Source organism: Lytechinus variegatus, chromosome 3, assembly GCF_018143015.1.
Source record: "Lytechinus variegatus isolate NC3 chromosome 3, Lvar_3.0, whole genome shotgun sequence".
Classification (NCBI taxonomy): Eukaryota; Metazoa; Echinodermata; class Echinoidea; order Temnopleuroida; family Toxopneustidae; genus Lytechinus; species Lytechinus variegatus.
The window spans coordinates 34,630,843-34,650,215 of NC_054742.1; the positions used below are offsets into that span (position 1 = coordinate 34,630,843).

General features: G+C 33.8%; 1 protein-coding gene across 2 annotated transcripts in view; it reads left to right on the plus strand.

Annotated features, from left to right (window-relative positions):
• Positions 1 to 19,373, plus strand: part of LOC121410853 — a 76,814-nt gene that overhangs the window by 19,761 nt on the left and 37,680 nt on the right. For both annotated transcript variants that reach the window (XM_041603198.1, XM_041603199.1), the window contains exons 13-15: positions 129 to 354; positions 1,163 to 1,399; positions 16,310 to 16,389. In XM_041603198.1, the coding sequence (XP_041459132.1) occupies positions 129 to 354; positions 1,163 to 1,399; positions 16,310 to 16,389 (543 nt within the window). The remainder of the gene's footprint in view (positions 1 to 128; positions 355 to 1,162; positions 1,400 to 16,309; positions 16,390 to 19,373) is intronic.

Sequence of the window (19,373 nt, forward strand, 5' to 3'; positions counted from 1 at the left end):
ATGTATTCGGAAATTCTAAGGGTTGAATGTTGATTGATTTTATCAAATTCTATAAGAATTGCACGCTTACAGGCTCTCAATTTGAAAAAAAATCTTTATTTTTTCTTACTTACATTTACATCATCCAGCTTTCAGATGACTGTCAAGATGTGCTGACTTGTCTCCTTACCAAGGCGAAGAAGCTGCATACATTATCTTTCAATAGAAATAGCCTTGGTTGTCAGACTTTATCAGCAATAATAAATTCATTACACCTGGCAGAGAGTCTAAAGCTGCTTGATCTGAGAAATCAAGAGAGTCCTTTAGATGAAGAAGACATGGAAGAAATCATGAAGAAGTTATCAGGTGAACTAGGTAAGACTATAACCATTGACTAGTGGGGTATATCAAAGATATTATAAAACATATTGTGTTCCAGTGATAAAGTCAAATTAACAATATTTGACAAGAAAACCCAATTTCTTTCTGTAATCATCTTGTGGGAACATATAGTTTTATAAGATTCTGTTCATGCTATATGGCAGGGATACTTCTTTCCCTATAAATGGAGATTGGGAGAAAGAAAAGTTTTAACTAGTTATAGACAAAGTTTATATCTTGGTCTTCTTAGACAAAACTACATTAATTTTTTTTTCTCTTTTGATTTACTGTTTTTGTAATTGTCTAAAAAATTGGCATCTGTTATGCATATTTTTATCTCTTCACAGATTACATCGCTGGTTAGTCCTGCTACAACTCCTATTTGCAGGACAATTTATAAAATACTAATAGTGATAATAATATAAACAATCCTAATGTCCCTGTATCAGTCATGTGTAGATGTTCATGACGCAGTATTGGCAGGAAATAAAAACATTGTGAACAGGGAATAGAGCTCCTCTTACTGGAACGCTTTCTGAATAACAAGATTTTTAGTAAGATTTTGAAGATGCTAAGAAAGGAAATTTATAGAAATCTTGTGGAAATTATAAAAATTGATCGTGGGTCAATTGTCGTTAAGCATATCAATGATTTTAATTTTCTGAATGTATCAGCCATTACAAAAGAATATTTGTGGAATTGGAAGATGAATATCAAAATAAGTAACTAATGTGACCAAATTCAAAGGAAATTTGACTGTTATAAAATTCAATTCCTAATTTTTCATTCTTTCTTATCCAAGGATACACTATACATGAAGATGAATATGGTGGTATCGAGGCTGGACGCGGCCCTCTTCCATCCAGATCATCTGACCTGTCCATCTTGTTGACTGGTCTTGGAGCTGACCTTGGACCTGTTGGTAGGTCACTGGACAGTGCAATGGTCAAGACTGACCATGGTGTAAAGCATCCTCTCCCCCTTAGTCTTCAACATGCCTTACATCTAGGGGCTTGGATGACTGCCCAAGATCCCATGAGTAAGTGATAAATTTTCTTTGACAGTCCAGCTCAAATTCCCTGATAAAGCAGGCAATTTCTGATTAGATTTTTGTCTAGTATTGTAGTTCAGAGATCATGAGTTTTAAAGTTATTGATCTCACTTGAACTATTCAACTTTAATATTGTTTACTTAAATTTAGCCCCACAATGGAAAAGGCACGTGTGCCTGTCTGTTGATCCTAAATTCTTCTCTGGTGATCCAATTCATTACAAATTCATGTTTGGAAAGGACAAAAGTTTGTACCAAAATAATAAAATAGCAAAATGTAAATTCTGAAAAATTCTGAAAAAAAGATTGAATTTTGTACTTTGGTTTGGCAGGAAATATAAAAGAGTTTCTATTTAAGATCAGCCAATTTAAAAAAAACTCATGAAAACCCAATTTACTTTAGGTATTTGGCTCATTACATAGAAACTTGCCTTGAGACTTGTTATGGAATTTGAGCTTGATTTTCTTATATTTATACATTTGCTTGATATTACAAAAAATCTCCACTGGCCTGTTGGGTAGATTTACCTAATGATTCTAGATTGTTTTATTTTGATATCATAAGAGAAGAACTTTACAAAGTCTCTCATCCAGATTATTGCCATTGTTTTTTTTTTATTTATTCAAAAACATTAAGATATTGCAGATATAATTTACTATGTAGTCTTTCATTCTGAATGTTGCTTTCATGCTAAATAATATTTTCATTTTATTAAAAAAAGAACAATGTCTGCAATGTTGAAATTCAATAACTGTACCGATTCATGCATTCTTATTTCATGCCCTGAAGTCGCGCATATATTGTTATGTTATTCCGCATTAAATCTGAGATATCGGTCAAATAAAGTGTGTTTCTCTGTCAAAAATAATTACAAAACTCATTTAAAGGGGAATCCAACCCAAATAAAAACTTGCTTTTATAAGAAAAAGAAAAATCAGACAAGGCGATAGGTGAAAGTTTGATCAATATTGGACAAACAACAAAAAAATTATGAATTTTTAAATGTTGTAAATATTGGTAATCACTATACCCATGGAACTTCAAATTGGCCGCATATGGGATGTCATAGTGATGTAAGGCAAGGACTACTCTTCATTGTACTCCAATACATATTATGGCTAAAATGTCATTTTTCCAAAAAGTTTCATTTTAGATTGTATTTTTCGTTCATGAGGACATAAAACAATATACTGCCTGGATTATATTTAGATTACTGCCCCAGGGGAATGGGTACGTAGGAGAAAACCACAAATCCCTGATGATAAAGTACATGGCCTATGGGAAAGTTGTCCTTGCCCCTTGTCATAATTTACTTACCCAGTTGCCAATTTGAAATCTACATTCTATTAGTGATCTCAATTTTAAAGCAGCTATAACTTTCTTATTGCTTGTCCGATTTCTTTCAAACTTTCGCCATTCTATTTAATTTATTTTTCGCCTTCCCAACACAACTTTTTATGGCCAAGGCTGGATTCCCCTTTAAGCATAAACTACACTTCCCTGGAATCACAGTTGTAGTTCTACCAATTTTTTCTTGTGCTTAGGATTCATTATTCAGAATTTCTAATTTTCTCTTGCAGTTGCTGCTATTTTGTTTGTTTTAGGAAAATGTGGTTGACTCACAAGCCTTTCATGATAATTTATATTGGTGATGCATTGTATTATGAAATGCATGAATTTGATAGGTTAGGTGGGGCATTTCGTTCAATTTGGAAACTCAGCAACTGGGTCTTTGTAAGAATTAAAAAAAAGGCATGAATAATTTTACATTATTTCTCCGTTTGTGTGTAGAACAGTCACTGCAAATTTTTAATGAATGATTCTTTAATGTATGGAAACCTCATTAAGAATTGTGTCATTTATTTTCTTATAAAAAGATGTGGATTGTAAAGCAAGAGTGGCTGAAACAAGACTAGAGAAAGCTATTGAGAGTGAGGGGGGGGAATGAGAGATGAGAAAAACAAATACAGCAACCATGGTACAGCAATTATGCTATTAAACACTATCCAATATTTAGGTGAAATATACAAATTTCAAGTATTATCTGGCTGCACCCAAAGTCATGACTGAAGTAATCAAATGATTGAATCCCAGATAGGTTTAGGGCTCCCTCTGTAGACTTCAGGATGTTTGATGTTTGCTCCATCTTCAACTACATCTAGATGGTTGGGAATATCTCTTACAAGTATCCCCAAGTTATTCTCAACTTAAACTATCACAATTGTCTGTAATCATAACCCCACAAAATAGGGTAATTAAATAGGTATTCCATTGAGTATTGAATTGTATGAATTGATTAGAGTATGTTTTTTTTTTAATCAGATGGGTTGTAGAATTGATGCATTTGTAAGCATAATGCCTTAAATGAGTGAGTTGATATGATACATCCACACCCTTTACATGAAATTGCAATTGGTTAATTTTTCAATTATTATTTGCACAATCTGTCATTATATTCTTGATGCAGTAAATTAGAATGATTACAATTTTTATGTATCAAATAAAAGAGAAAAGGGAAAAAAGGTGGGTATTTGACATAATCACCAAAAGATTACAGACTTACAACTTAAAATACGAAACTATCATGAACTTTATTATTTTGTCATCCAATCTCAATGAGATTTTTAAAGGATGTAGCATTTTTAATTCAACTGTATTTGCTCATGTTATATTAAGTTTACAAAACCTGATATACAACTCAAATGGGGGGTGGGTGGAGCTCTTTTCAGTTGGAATCAACAGGATTTTATTTTGCACAGCCCATCACCAGTACAGGGATTTGGTGGTATTTGGCACAATTGAGTACCGTATATTAAAGGTAAATGTTAGTTTTGGTAACGATTTCAAAATGAGTTCGTACAGAATCCAATGAAATGACCACTAAAGTGTCTGTATGAATAAAATGCATGTGCCAAAGGATTCTGGAAGAAATTGTGTAATTGCTGAGAAATCAGCAAATAAGCACAGGATTCGGGTAGAGCGTCGGGCCCGACGCTCTAAGCAATAATTATACATTATTCACGTGTGGTTATCTGTGTCGGGGATCTTTGGTGTGAACATTTTTCAGAGTAGATTTCAAGATTTCACAAAGTTCAGTTAATGTAACTGTACCAGATCTAGATCCTCGATGATATACTGACAATTAAGCCTTGTTTTACAGACTTTCTCATGAAATCAGTGTTTACTGCAACTACTGGAATTTCTCTTTAATACATGATGTAGTACTAAACAAATTTTGTGTAATGATTTCCTTTGTGTAAAGTGATATACCATTGCATAAAGCAATATACCAGAAGAAATACATGTAATTATATATCCCAGATTACAGTGCCCTACATTAGGTTACCGAGAAAAAAGAATGAATAACATTACTTGACATGAATGATCTCAAAGAATCATATTTATTAGGTTATCTTTCACAAATCTTCATTTAGTGTTATTGATAAGAAAAAGAAAAAAATCCAATCAACTCTATAAAAGAAAATGCATCCTAATTGTATTGATAAGACCAGAATAGTCAGTGGTTCAAATCATTTGGCTTTAATTTTTTTTACCAGGGCAAATTACCCTACAGGGTATATATATTCCTTGATTTTGCAATATTTGTCCCTTATTGCTGCCTTCGTTTCTCTATATATATCTATCCATCTGTCTATCTTTCAGCCAATCTATCTTTTAATCCATTTATTTTTCCTTTGATATCTGTGGTGTCATTTTATCTTCTTTATCCATCCATCTGTCAATGGTTGTCATTTTTTATTGTATTCACTTCACTCACTCTCACTTCATCTATCCATCCCCTCTTCCCCTCTCCCCCCCCTTCCTCCCTTCTTACCCTCTCCCCTCTCCCCACCCCCCTCTCTCTCTCCCTTTCTCTCTCCCTTACTCTCTCTGTCTCCCTTAACATCACCATCATCTCACTATCCTCACCATCACCCTTTCTTTGTCAATCAACTCTGTAATAAAGACCTGCCAATGTACCTTTCTTTTCCACCCCCATGCATACATAATAGATCATAACACTGTGCACACTTGACAGGTGAATACCATGACAGATGACTTTACAAGGGACACGCGAGTGGTCACTGCCCCACACATTCAGATTCCATTCTATCCTTTAGCAATTTCCAGCATGATTGCGTGCTTGCAGAATGTGTTTAGTTGATTGTGTGGTTTTTAATTAGCATATTCATTTAATCGTGAACAAGAGTTGGGTGTACAATTGTCAGAATTATCTCGATATGTTTATAACGGAAAATAGAGAAATGGACGTAGGGAGTCTATGTACAGTGTATGCTGTCAGGTCCTAGTTCCAGAGAGACTGTGATAAGAATAACGTGAATTAATTGTTGACCTGTACCATTTTTTAAATCTAGGAACAATAAAATGGTTTATTTATGAATTTATTTATTTATCTATTTATTTACTTATCCATTTATTTATTTATTCATTAATTTATTTATCCATTTTTTTTTTTTTTTTTATTTATGTATTTATTCAAATACTTATTTCTTATTTATTTATTTGTTTATTTTCATATTTATATTCATATTTGTTTAATTATTTCATTATTAATCTATTTATTTGTTCATTTATCGAAATATTTATGTATTCATTTATACATTTATATTTATTTATCTATTTGTTTCATCTTTAGACAAGGTGGTCTCTTCATTGCAAAACACTATATAACGTTAGAATCAAATGACAGAAAAGAGAAACACAATGCCAAGAACAGTACCCCTATGGTTTAAGTTTACTCTGTTAAGATTACCATGTGTTCTTGTTGTCATCCTGTGACTAAGAACATTGTAAAGGAGATTATAAAAAATATCACTTTTAAATTGCTTTGTAATTAGAAACCTGTTATCTCATCTGATTAAAGGAGATTCAAATTTTGCCATTTTGGCAACCCAGGTCTTAAACCATGGTTCAATTCGAAATTTGTTTCAAAGTATCTCAATTCAACATTTCCAGATTGTTTACCAACATTTAACCCACTGATTTAAAGTCTTTATTTCAAAGATTTATTTCTGTGTTCCGAAAGTCTTGTATTGGATTATGAATTTAGTTAGGTGGTTGATTGTCATGCCTAATGACAAGGATTACTTTCACACCCCTCTGTACTTTAAATCACTCTATGAAGGTATGAATCCCATTATCTCATTAATAAAGGTGATTCCAGTTTTGACATTTTTGGCTAGTCATATTTGTGCCATCCTTGGCTTAAACTTAAACCTCTGTTCATATTAGAGCATCCTTTATTTCCCTAGTCTATATCGTCCCATGCCTAATAATGGAGATGTCAAGGATCACTCTCACACCTCTTTGCACTATGAATTCCATTTATCTCATCCCATTATGGAGATTCACATTACTTCCATACAACTACCCTAAGATGGCGTGACTTCTTTTTTGTGTAAAAGCCATGCTCTTTCTTTGAAACGGGCAAGGCTTTTCTATGTACTTAAAGAGAGCAGTTGGATGGTGGAAGAACAATGATGTAAATGAAGAGAGAGAAAGAAAAAAATCAGAGAGACCGGCAGACATAGATTGAGAAGGAGACAGTGGGGAAATAGAGAGAGAGAGAATGTGCATAGGAAGGGAAAAGGGCAAGAGGTTTTTTAAAAGAAGATAGAATGGGGTTGTTATATGCTCTCTTTAGCTACTTAGTAGTCAGCTTACGAATGAGAAAATAATAAGAGACTCAAATAAATGTTTCTTTAAATGATAAATGATTCTTTATCGTACATGTACATAAACATTCTGTAGTTTCATTGTTGCAAATTTTTTAACTTGAAAATTTCATCGTGAAATAATACCCTAGGAAGAGAATATTAATGAAAATAACTTATCCATAACCCTTACAATAACCTTCACACTTCATCACAATCATTTACAGGGATGAGTTGGAAAGATCTGACCAATTCTTTCCAAGAGTTTACTGCTTAATGGGGCAGAAATTTGATTAAGGGTGCATTCGTGGCGGTCTCCTACCCTATGACTGCTCTGACCTTGATTTGCGCTTCGGCACAGCGGGGAGTGATACTGACACCGCTCTAAAATGTCTCTCTTCCTGCGATCTTTTCGTCGGGCATGGGGTTGATTAATTCAGTGACAATTTCTCTCCTGGAATTAATGAATTGAAATGTTGAAAGCAATCTTCATGCAATTTTGCGTGATGAAGTTACAAACTTTGACAGCGTATTAAAGCAATCCATTCAACCGTTACTTCTTTGCATGCCCTTTGAATCTTTACATTGCTTTACACAGATTAAGTTTAAAGAAATTGATGACATAAAGATATTTGGATTTCTCTTTACATGCTTTTGAAAAATATAAAAAGCACAAGTTCCAAAATAAATCCTTAGTACACATTTTCTTCAACTTCTTTTCAGCACCAAGTAGGATAATATACTAGTACTCTCTTTTAGCTAGGTATGGGAAGATGATCTATTTTTCAAATAGATTTATTAATTCAGTGATAACAGTTTGCGGAAGTTCTGCTGTCATTGCAGAATGTAAAAACAAATTAATGAATTTTTCAGACTGAATGTAGAAATTTCACTCCTTGAGCAATTAATTGAATTGCCCCTTTTCTCTGAAAGAAAGGATTTTCTGTCGTACTCAATATTTAAACATACACTGCAAGTGACGTTTACAGGCAGAGAACATTGTAGGAAGCTCTTGGACCCTCTAGCGTTCCAGATCTCTGGATGTCTTTAGCTGTTTTTTCAGCTGCACTCGGGGTGGGAGAATAAAATGAAAGAAGAAATGCAGTCACAGATCTGCACTGCTTTATGCTTAGTATTACTGAATGTATAATAGCAGAATGCCAGGTATGTGTTAAGAATTGGGCTGACTGATATTACAATCCCCATCACCATCCTGTAGCTTTATCCTACTGCCAAAACCAATGACACACCATAATGCCTTGATCATGCTGTACTTTCTTACAGGTATTCAAAACAGACATGTCATTTAACCGTTTTATAGAGGAGTTTCAGAAATGAAAATTGAGGAGGCAAGAATCACATAGCACAAATACCCTTTTCCTCTGAAAGAAGAGAAATTGATCAAGTTGGAACATTGTCAAAGAAAATAATTTTGTCTTTTATAGAACATACTCAGAATATGAAGATAGGGCATTATAATTTGTAATAAAAAGAGTGGAAATTTCATTCTGTGTACAGGGTTTAATACATGCTATCAATTTTATTGGGATGCACATACTTTCAAGTATCTACTGGATTTGTCACAGAAGCGAAGAAGATGAACAGAAGAAATATGATATGCAAAATCTTTGGAAGATAGGAATTTTTAATAATTCATTTGAGTTAGGATCTGAAAATGTCAACAAGATTAGGAGGAAGCAGAAATTAATAATCTTGGATGTAGAATTAAAGCTTCCTCTGAGCTGTTTCACAAAATTGTTTGTGAACTTGTGCATGACCTAATGGATGGCAGGAACATAATGCAAACAGTCAATTACTTTTTATTTGTCTCAATCACATTAGCTGAAGTTAGAGAGTATGCATATGGCAATGCACAGTACTCTTCAATTAATTATTGCAAAGGAAATTGTTAGTATGTGATGAACAATCTTTGACTTAAATTCAAAACTTCATTTTCCAGTAGTGAGTAAAGTAAAAAAAAAGTAACTTTGTAATCAGCTACTTGTATATGAACCCCCCCCCCCCCCCGGATGTACATGTTGTAGATTGTACATGTATCTAGGACTGGATCAGTGATGCATGCCAGCACAAATTAAATTCCTCTTGAACTCCTTCCTCATGTGACTTATCTATCCTTCAAGTAAATGACTAGAGTTACTTTAGCAGCATTTCCATGAACTGGATAAGTGCCCCATGACATTTTCTCACGTCACAGTTTGAAATTTACATTTTAAACCAAGCCTTTTGAATCAATGATTTGGCCAAACCAATTAATCAAATCTCAGTATTCTTCATACGGTTTGTAAGGGGCATTTTTATTGAGTGTTAAAAAGATTGTGCCAAGATTTAAAGTTTAGTTAAAAGTGCTTTTAACGTATTTTTTTTTAATTCATGTTTTTATATAATTTAGATCTGTACTTCAGGTAAAGCTGGGCTCTCTGAGGGAGCAGTTTCAGAAATGTATTTATTTGTGATCATCCTTATCAAATAGGATTGATGTGAATTACAAATTGAAATCTGTTGATTTATGATGGAGGATGCAAAAAACGTAAAGAAAACAAAATGATAATTATTATGTATATATAGCAATTGTTACGATAAACATGATTCTCATCGTTTTAATATATGACACTCCTGGAATAAACATTTTATCTTAAGAATTATCCTTCAGATATTACATACATTGATTATACATAAATAGTAAGATCTCATGCCAGAATATCAACCATATATTCAGGAATGATATTCTCCTGATTAAAATCAGAATTCTTATTTATTTGATAATTTTTTTTCCAGATTTTTTTTCTTTTCATGTGAAATCATTTGCCCAAGAACATTCTCACGCTGTTTTTACTGCTTTTTAAAGTCAAATGATAAAACAATAATGCAGATTCGCCGTGAAAAATCACTTTCGATTTCGTTGCTATGCAAGAGCTTGTAACCCCGAACGGGGTGCCTCGGACTTTGGCGGTGACTTAGCGACCCTTGGCTATTTTTCATATATTTTTTTTCCAGAGGGGAATATCATGCCTGTATAATGTTTACTAAGATTAGATTTATTTCTTTGGATCTGAATTGGCCTGCTGATTGGAAAATGTTGATGGTGTGAAGTAGGCTGATAGTAACATGCCTTTAATATGTAGGGTTCACTAGAGTGATGTATTAAATGGATCTCATGATGATTGAGAAGGTGATTGAGTTGAATGATTCTTTAAACGTAATGACGTTTGAATGATGATCCTAGAGAAATACACTGTTAAAGAGTTTTCTAATGAAGTGACGTTTACTGAGTGACAGTTTGATGGGTCATTTACGGAACATAGTCTTTATATAAGTACAATAAGTTCAATTTTACTTTGATTATTCAAAAGTGAGTAAAGCAATGATAAGTATGAATAATTTCCAAATATATTTATAGTACATACATGTATTTATGGAATATTTCAGCTTATCATTTGTTTCGAATGTGGAGAATCATACTGTCATCAGTACCAGCATAATCATCATCATCGAGAGCGGTGTTAGCTCAGTCGGTAACGCGTCTGCCCGTCGAACCAAAGATCGTGGGTTCGAGTCCACCCAGGGTGGATGACTGAAGCCAGTGGGTTGTGTGTAAACGTCTCTCCCATGTTTCATAGATGCAGGCTATGTTACAATGGAAAATACTCTGTCCCTCGGATAGGACGTTAAATGGAGGCCCCATGTAGAGGAGAGTAACCACCTTTGCATGTTAAGAACCCACTGCACTATTCGTATAAGAGTAGGGGGAAACCCTGGTGTAGTGGTCCACCTGCATTCCCCCCAATCAGTTATATTAGGAGGAGAGACCTGCGGGTCATAGTGATTCAGTTCGCTTTTCGCCTCCCAGGCACAGGTGACACCAAACAAATAATAATAATAATAATCACCATCATCAACTTAATTGTTATCATTTCTTCTAATAATTTTTCTTTTAATCATTAAAAAAAAATCAGAAAGGACCTTTTGCAAAGAAAATTTTCTTTTTCCAAAACATTACACTAATCTCTTATTTTTAAAGCCGTGATGGACATGATCCTCATTTTCTTTCACTCATAGAAATTCACTAATTCCTAAAATAGAAATATGTAGCAAAGCAAAAATTGGATATGGATTGGATTTCAAGAGTTATTAGAAAATAAAAATTCAAACCCTGTTTTGACTCTCTCATTTATATGCTGTGCAGTTCCTCTGATTCTTGAATCTCAAGATAATCACCGACACATTAGTTATGAAAATTCTCTTTTATGGAGTAATAATGCCTCTGAATAAAGAATCCCCAGAAAGAGATTAACCTAATCAGGCAATAACCGGTGAAAGCTAAAGTAGATATGAATACAGTCAATATAGTGGTTTACTTGATAATGATTTAAAAAAAGAAACAACAGGCTCAGTACAAAATTCCTTGTTTTCCTCCTGTCAGTATCATTGTAGAAAAGGGAAAGATACTTTTCTTGTACAAGGAAATACAAATTTTCATTGGTCAATACAATGATGTAACTAACAAAGTTAGAACTCTTTGCTTTGTAATGCATTTATGAGGCCCGTCATATTATCATGCATATTATAATAAACTGAACCCCCCCTCCATTACACAGAATTTTTCAATAGAGGCATGATGTTTGTAATCCTTTCTTCCAAATATTGTGTGTATTTAAATGCAGTGATGGATTTGAAGATCTGAGAGATAAGAGGAAATCCTTCTTGACTACATGAAGTGCAAAAGAAGTAAAGATGTACATATCTCAAATATGTTTTTGGAACCATGATCTCCATGTAAACTTTGTCTTTGAGCTTTGAAATATGATGACAGTTCAATTGAAACATGGAAGAGAAACTGCCTGAGAGCATTAGAACACTTATTTGAAAATCTAAAGATAGACCTTAAACCATGTTTTCAGGATTCTGTATGACTGAAGTTATAAATTTGCAGCTGATTTTGATTCAGAAAATTAAATTTAAGACCTAGTAGTTATTTATTTTTTTAATGAGAATAGGAGAATATACATCTGCACCTGATCAACTTAGTATCTTACCAGTACTAAGATTGATATTAGCAACAGTAACACTAACAGCGATGAGGCTGATGACGACGATGATGATATTGGTGATTGTACTGACAATGTTAATTTTGATGGTGGTGGTTGGAATATAATAGGAAGAACAATGAAAGATGAATTATTATTACACATAAAATATAGGCAAGCACAAGCTGTACAATTTAGAAAGTTATTCACTGACGGTTCAAGCCTGCTTGTCCCTATTTTAATTCATTACTAAATTGTGTGAATGTGCATCCCCTAAAACAGGTATCATGTGTTTCATGGGATGAATTTACAGATCTTACAATTACATCAAAATTTAATTTGATCAGACATTTAGGCCACATTTTTGCCTTGTTTATATAAAACCCCTTCTTAAGCATAGAATGGGCAGAAAATTTCAAGACAAATCTTTGTCTGTAGTTTTCTAATATTTAATTAATATTTTTAAAGTGGGTGCTCAAATAGTTATTTAATATAAATGAAAAAATTACAGAGGGAGGATGCTAGATGCCAAATTTGAATTCTAATAATTAAAAAACCCCAGTATGATAATGACTGTTACACTTTTGTAATATTGGAATATTAGGTGAAAATCGAGTATAATTTACATTACTGACCCTTTACCAAATCCTTGGGTGGGTTTTAATGAATTTTGTTTCACCCAGTAGCATTCTAACTGATTATCATATTGAGATGGATGACACTGAAAAAACACACCTCATTTTGGCATCCCATGCTCCTTTGAACACTTAATTAGAAGGAAGTATGTCAGAAAAAGAAATACATTTGTGACATACAAAGGTTTGAACCTATGCCTCCTCTTATTAAGTCAAGTGCTCAAACCTCTTGACAATGACACCTCTAGTGTCTTGTAATGAGTTTGTGTGAATGTATACATACATGAATGAACATGAGCAGGCAGGCCTACTGAGAGTATAAGCCTGACATTTTTATTAAAGCAAACATCAAACTGACACAATGGAATACGTGCACTTCATGGTTGTTACCCGAATATGTCAACATCACTTTGATAGCATTATATTCAGTATGTCGTTCCTTCAAAAGAACAAGTTTCTTAGAATGTCAAACATGATCATTTGACTACATTATAAATCAAGAACTCTTCATTGTTTTCAGAAGAACCATGCCTGGGGTAGTTTTTTAATATTATATTTGAATACTTAATTTCAGTTTAGTTTACTTACAATTAACTTCCTTACAATTGACCTTACTTTGATTATTAGATTTGCTTGCATATCATTCCAAAGGAATTATCCACTTTTACTACACAGGTGTCTTATTGTCCTAAAAACTATAATTGGTTATAGATTATGAAATGTCATCTGACAAATTAGTAGGGATCTAGAGCTGTTACTTTTTGCCATTTACTTAAATTTGTGAAGAAAGGGAAACCTTTTTAACCTCTTACTACTTGCAACAATCTTTTTCATTAATTAAAAGCTATTTCTCTTGAAAAGACTAAATTTGAGAAAGATTTTAAGTGTAAACTCTACCAGTACTAATAAATGTTTCGCTATTAAATTCAAAGGAGGCACATCTTTTCCTCTCTTATTTTTCTTTCTCTTTACTTAACAGCTTTATCTGGCAAATAAGGGTGAAATCAGCCGTTTGATGGCCATAAGGGCTTTAGGTATATTAACTTGTATTAGTCAGTGCCGTTTTGGCATTGTTCCGATTAAATAGAAACAAATGTGCCTACTGGACAGGTGCCTTTTTCCAATCAGTAGACTAGCGGATGTGTTTGTCACATAGATCATTTTCCAGGGAGTGTAGGAACACATTTGAAATGAACACTCCCGCATGAAGTAATAAATGTTACATTAAAAGTGGGAGTATTGAAAGGGACTAGAATGCACAATTTTAGTGCTTTTACTATGGTAGACTTTTGCATTGACTTTTTTTATTTGCATCATGTGATTTTCCTATATTTCTTTTGCTTATCCTCAGTGAAGTTCCAGTTAGATTTTTGTATGTTATTACTTTCTGGGTGTTGGGGGTGGGGGTAGGGTAGTGGGAAAGAAAAACAAATAGAGAGGAAATAAAAATTGAAAGTAACAGGAAGGTGTAGCAAGTGTAAAACTTAAAGCTTGCTATTTTTATGTTCCATAAAAATGTTTCCATAAAAAATGTTCATTCTACCTTAAAATATTGTGAGAAATGAATTATTATTTTTGTTAATGCATTATATTTGTCCTTCATCAGTCACTTTTTCCCTTGTTTATGGCCATTCCTTCCACTCCAGGTGATACAACATTTTCTCCACCATAGGGGTATAGTTAGGATTGTGATAAAGTTTTTTGTTCAGAATAATGTAAAGATAAGTATTATGGTTTATGTAGTTTTGGAGATTATATTTCATGTTAGGCTTAAGTGCAGATTTTTCATCAGAGAAAATGTCATGGGGCAGATTGCACGAAATGGTCTTTCCAAGGACCGTCTTTTGTGTCACCCATCTTTTATGATACGATATATAAGCGGGGTATTTCTGAAATTTATGATAAAGAATAAGATTAGTTAGCTTGCTTTTAAATGAAATTTTATACAATTTCATGATATATCACATTTTATAAACAAATTTTTTTTTATTTTAACGGACGAATTAAATATGTTTGCAGATGATTTATTTAAAATGCGTTTCACATGGCCCATCATAAAAGATGGGTGTCACGAAAGACGGTCCTTGCAAAGACCCTTTTGTGGAATCGGCCCATGATTCCCATCTCTCTTCTCTCTCCCTTCCCTCCCTCTTTCTCTATTTCTCTCATCTTTTTTATGGTCTGTCAGCCTGTCTCCTTGTTCTCTCTCCACTTCCTCAATCTGTTTTGCTCTCTTTGTTTGAATGTCCCGAATCTCTCCTGTGTATTTCAATAATCCTTGGCTTGAGGATCTAGTATTCACCTCACAGATCCATGAGATACCTCTGGATGAGGAATGATATATCCCGAGCAGTCCATAAAACCCACATGGTTATAGATATGGCAGCTGTCGTGCTCTGCATGCATATAACCCTATTACCATCATGGGATAGAAGGTGGGTGGAGAGGAGTACCATTACTTTGGTCGATGGGGCGTTGGATACTTGTTGAGTGTCTCCAAGACCAAGGGAATTCATTCCTTTTTCTTTTTTGTTTTGGTTTTCAAAGAGGATCAAATGTCCAGTTGATTGAGGATGTGATACTAGTTTGGGGATTTTATAAGATGGGGAAATCATTCAGGAGTTCCCAATAATCCATTCAAATTACAGATTTAGGACTTTTCAAAAATGCTTGGGGGAAGTTGGGGTGTTCTTCAGCAAAAGTCATTGATGGCATCTTGGTGACGATACAAATTACAAGCAAGTTTCAAATTTTAACAAGTAGATGGGTATAGAACATTTATCTTACTGTATCTCAGAAAGTCCCCCCCCCCCAAAAAAAAAAAGCCCTGTGACTTTAGTAGATTCCATTTTTGAGAAGTGGCTCTTTATCACTTTTTTTATTTGAATATATATTATATATTTTTTTTTTGGGGGGGGGGAGGTTAGCATCATGGATTTGCATACATGTTGAGAGTTCGAGAATATTTTTAGGATTGCCCCTTGAATCTTACCCAAATGATAGCAGGGAAATCAATAAATGGGAGTCTTCTTTTCTTATTACAGTCTTCAAGTTTTCTTGTACAATCTCACTTTGAGGTGTAGATCAATCTTCTTTTAGATATGTTAACTCAATTTCTTTGGATTCACTGCCATAGAACATATCAGATATAAATGGCACCGTAGTGAGTGATTCAGCAATTTCCATTTTGCATGAGGACGTTTTTCTCAACAACCAAGAAGAATGGAGATAGAACAGACAGGCAGACAAAGAGACAGAGAGGAAGAATGAAAAAGAGGGAGGGAATCAGAAATAAACCAAGTTAAGAACAGCATTTTTGATAGTATAGGAAAATATGCGTTATGTACAAGAAGATTGTAGTGAAAGAAAGCGATTATAGAAATTTATCTTTAATGATGGCGACTAACATTGAATTGCCAGCCAGAGGAGAGGTTGAGTTAGATAGATTTATGTCCTATGTGGCAGAGATTGGTTTGTGATGAAGTATATGGATATTGTATTCTCTGAATTATTCATTGCTTGATTTGGGATTTTCATCCGCAGGTCAACCTGAACTATCTGCAGGCTCTTGGGAAGCGATCATTGGTATTAAGAAGGATCCATCTGTCCCATCTTGGCTTAAGGTATTTATCACATCCACAGTATAAGCATTCTTAAAGACAAATCTACCAAAATATTGCGTTCATCATTTGATTAATTGAAATAGAATCAAACGATCATGACTGAAAAGTTAATAAAATTCATTTGGAAATACAGAGGTAATGCATCCTAAGGTTTTGCATTACTTTATAATATATACAGTATATTAGCATGGGCAGTATCCAAATGAGTTAGGTGATGAAGATTTCATTATCACCTTTTCTGAGTATTTTGATGTATGAAGCTTCAAGTTTCCATTCCATCAAGTAAATCCTAGTTTTCTTACTAAATTCTAATTGGGTATTTTGATACAGGAATTACTTTTTAATTATCACATCTGTAAAATCAATTAGCATAGAACTTGCCTTTAGTATATAGAAATACAGCATGCCAGCCTAATCAAGTAATTCAAACTATATGCAACATTTCTTGATACTAAAGTATAAGGTGATGCAACTTATCTCAAATCATCTATTGATTAGACTTATCTTTGTCTAACCCAGATGCCAAGAGAAAGAGAGAGCCTCTAAAAAAAATCATAATCTATAAGTGTTGTGTACAGTAATGGAAAGTGGTATGACATATTGTAAGAGTAATGTTTTAAAATAGTATGCAGTATTATATGTTGAAAAGAAATATAAAAACTAAATAAGCCGTGTGAGATACTGAGATCTGAGATAAGATGCCCATAACAGATTTGATGCACTCTTGATTCTGATTTTTGCCTTGTTTATATAAAACCTCTTCTAAAGCATAGAATGGGCTAAAAAATTTCAGGACAAATATTTGTCTTTAGCTTTCTAAAATTAGAAAATCTCAGGGTCTTGTATCCATGCCTTATATTTTACTCCTGGGGCGGTATTCTGAAAACCGTGTTAGCTAACAAAAACGGTGTTAGCTAACACAGTTGGTATTCTGAAAATACCGCGCAGGTCATGAAATACGCAGTGCGCAACCCCCATACATGGTGTTAGGGAGGAAGATAACACAGAATTTGGATTTCTAAGAATGGTGTTAGCTAAAATTTTGTTCAAAGATAAAAGGAACATTTAACACTGCGTTAAGTAGAGGTTAAGGTGGGAATGACAATGGCTGCACTTTTTCTAGCAGACGCAAACATAAAAAAGATCATATATGGGCATATAGCTTTCATCTGGCAGAATTTACTGTAATTTTCTTTCCTTTTTCCAGCTTTATTTTTCATCTACCTTTCTCTCTACTACAACAATTTCTTTGGACTTTCCTGTGAAAATACACTTCATATGCATCTTTAATTTGGATTAATTAATATTATTATCATATACGCTTATGAGTTATTCATTCGGTTATATTTTGCCATAATATAAAAAAGACAAAAGGAGAGGAAGAAAATTTAAAACGTCTAAATAAAAACACAAATAGAAAGTAAAAAGAATGAAATTACTGATAGGGGAACTCTTCTATAATATTCACAATTTTTTTACCCTATTTTAATGGTTATATAGTTTAATGATTACATTTTTTAACTCTGCAGTCCTTCTACATGTAGGTTATCCATTATCTATCTTTCCGCCAGTCTATTTATATGCTTCGGATGAGATGGGAGGCAGGCAAAAGTGATTTTTTTTGGGGGGGCTGATCGCTCTACGCATCAAATTATAATAAAGAAAGAAAACTCCAATTTTGTATGTTTGATATTTCTATGTCAGGTTTTATTTTTCTTAAGATGCTATTCATGCTTTTCAAAATTTGCATATTTATTTTTTCAAGTTCTCAAAATTATGGGGGGCATGTATAAATTATGCTTGCCCCCATATTTTAAAGGCGATCAACCCCTGCCCGCTCCACAATCGATCAAAGCCCCTGTCTCCTGTTATAATTTTGTATCCATTCTGTCTGAAATAATCCATTCTTAATTGTCATAATCACCCCTCCCATGTCTCTATCAAGCTTTAACTTTTATTTAGTTGCATGCAAAGACGTTATAAAAATGATGTCACATTGCAGGCTTCGTGTCACCATGCACGCACCCCCCCTTTCCCTGAAAATTTTGCACGATTTGTTTCTTTAACAGCACATTTGATTGGATTAAATAGATGCAGAGTGGGAGGAGCTTAAGATAACACGAAATGAGATAATACGCAGATAACACGGTTTTCAGAATACCAATTTTAGGGTATGTAAGGGGCGTGTTAAATCAGAAAGATATCATGATATTTAACACGAAAGTTAACACAATTTTCAGAATACCACCCCTGTACTACAAAAGCGATACTGTGTTCTTATCATTACTACTCTCTTGAAATAGAATTTTCTGTTTTGTGCATCAGTGAATTCTTTGTTCTGATTGCTATTTTCAGTGAGTACTTGCGGCTAGTTGCTAGTTGCAAGAGAAAAAAAGTCTTGTTGTAAGCTCTTGATCCTTAATTTCCTCTCAGTTATCCCATTGTAAGATGCTTCAAATAGAATGACAGTCGGTTTAGAGTTTTGATAGCTCTCGCTTTATTATTTCTGTGTATGTATTATCTTGTGATCCAAGGATATTTAGATTCTGCTATTCAGAGGGTTTGTCCTCGTAGGAAAACTCAATTTTTGTCTCACCTGCGAAGCAGAGTGAGACTATTGGTGCCGCTTTTCCGACGGCGGCGTCAATACCAAATCTTAACGGAAGGTTAAGTTTTTGAAATGAAAGCATAACTTAGGAAATATATGGACCTAGTTCATGAAACTTGGACATAAGGTTAATCAAGTATTACTAAATATCCTGCCTGAGTTTTGAGTCACATGACCAAGGTCAAAGGTCATTTAGGGTCGATGAACTTTGGCCGAATTGGGGGTATTTGTTGAATTACCATTATCACTTTAAAAGTTATGGATCTGATTCATGAAACTTGGACATAGTAGTATTCAAGTACTACTACACATCCTGTGCGAGTTTCAGGTCACGTGATCAAGGTCAAAGGTAATTTAAGGTCAATGAACTTTGGCC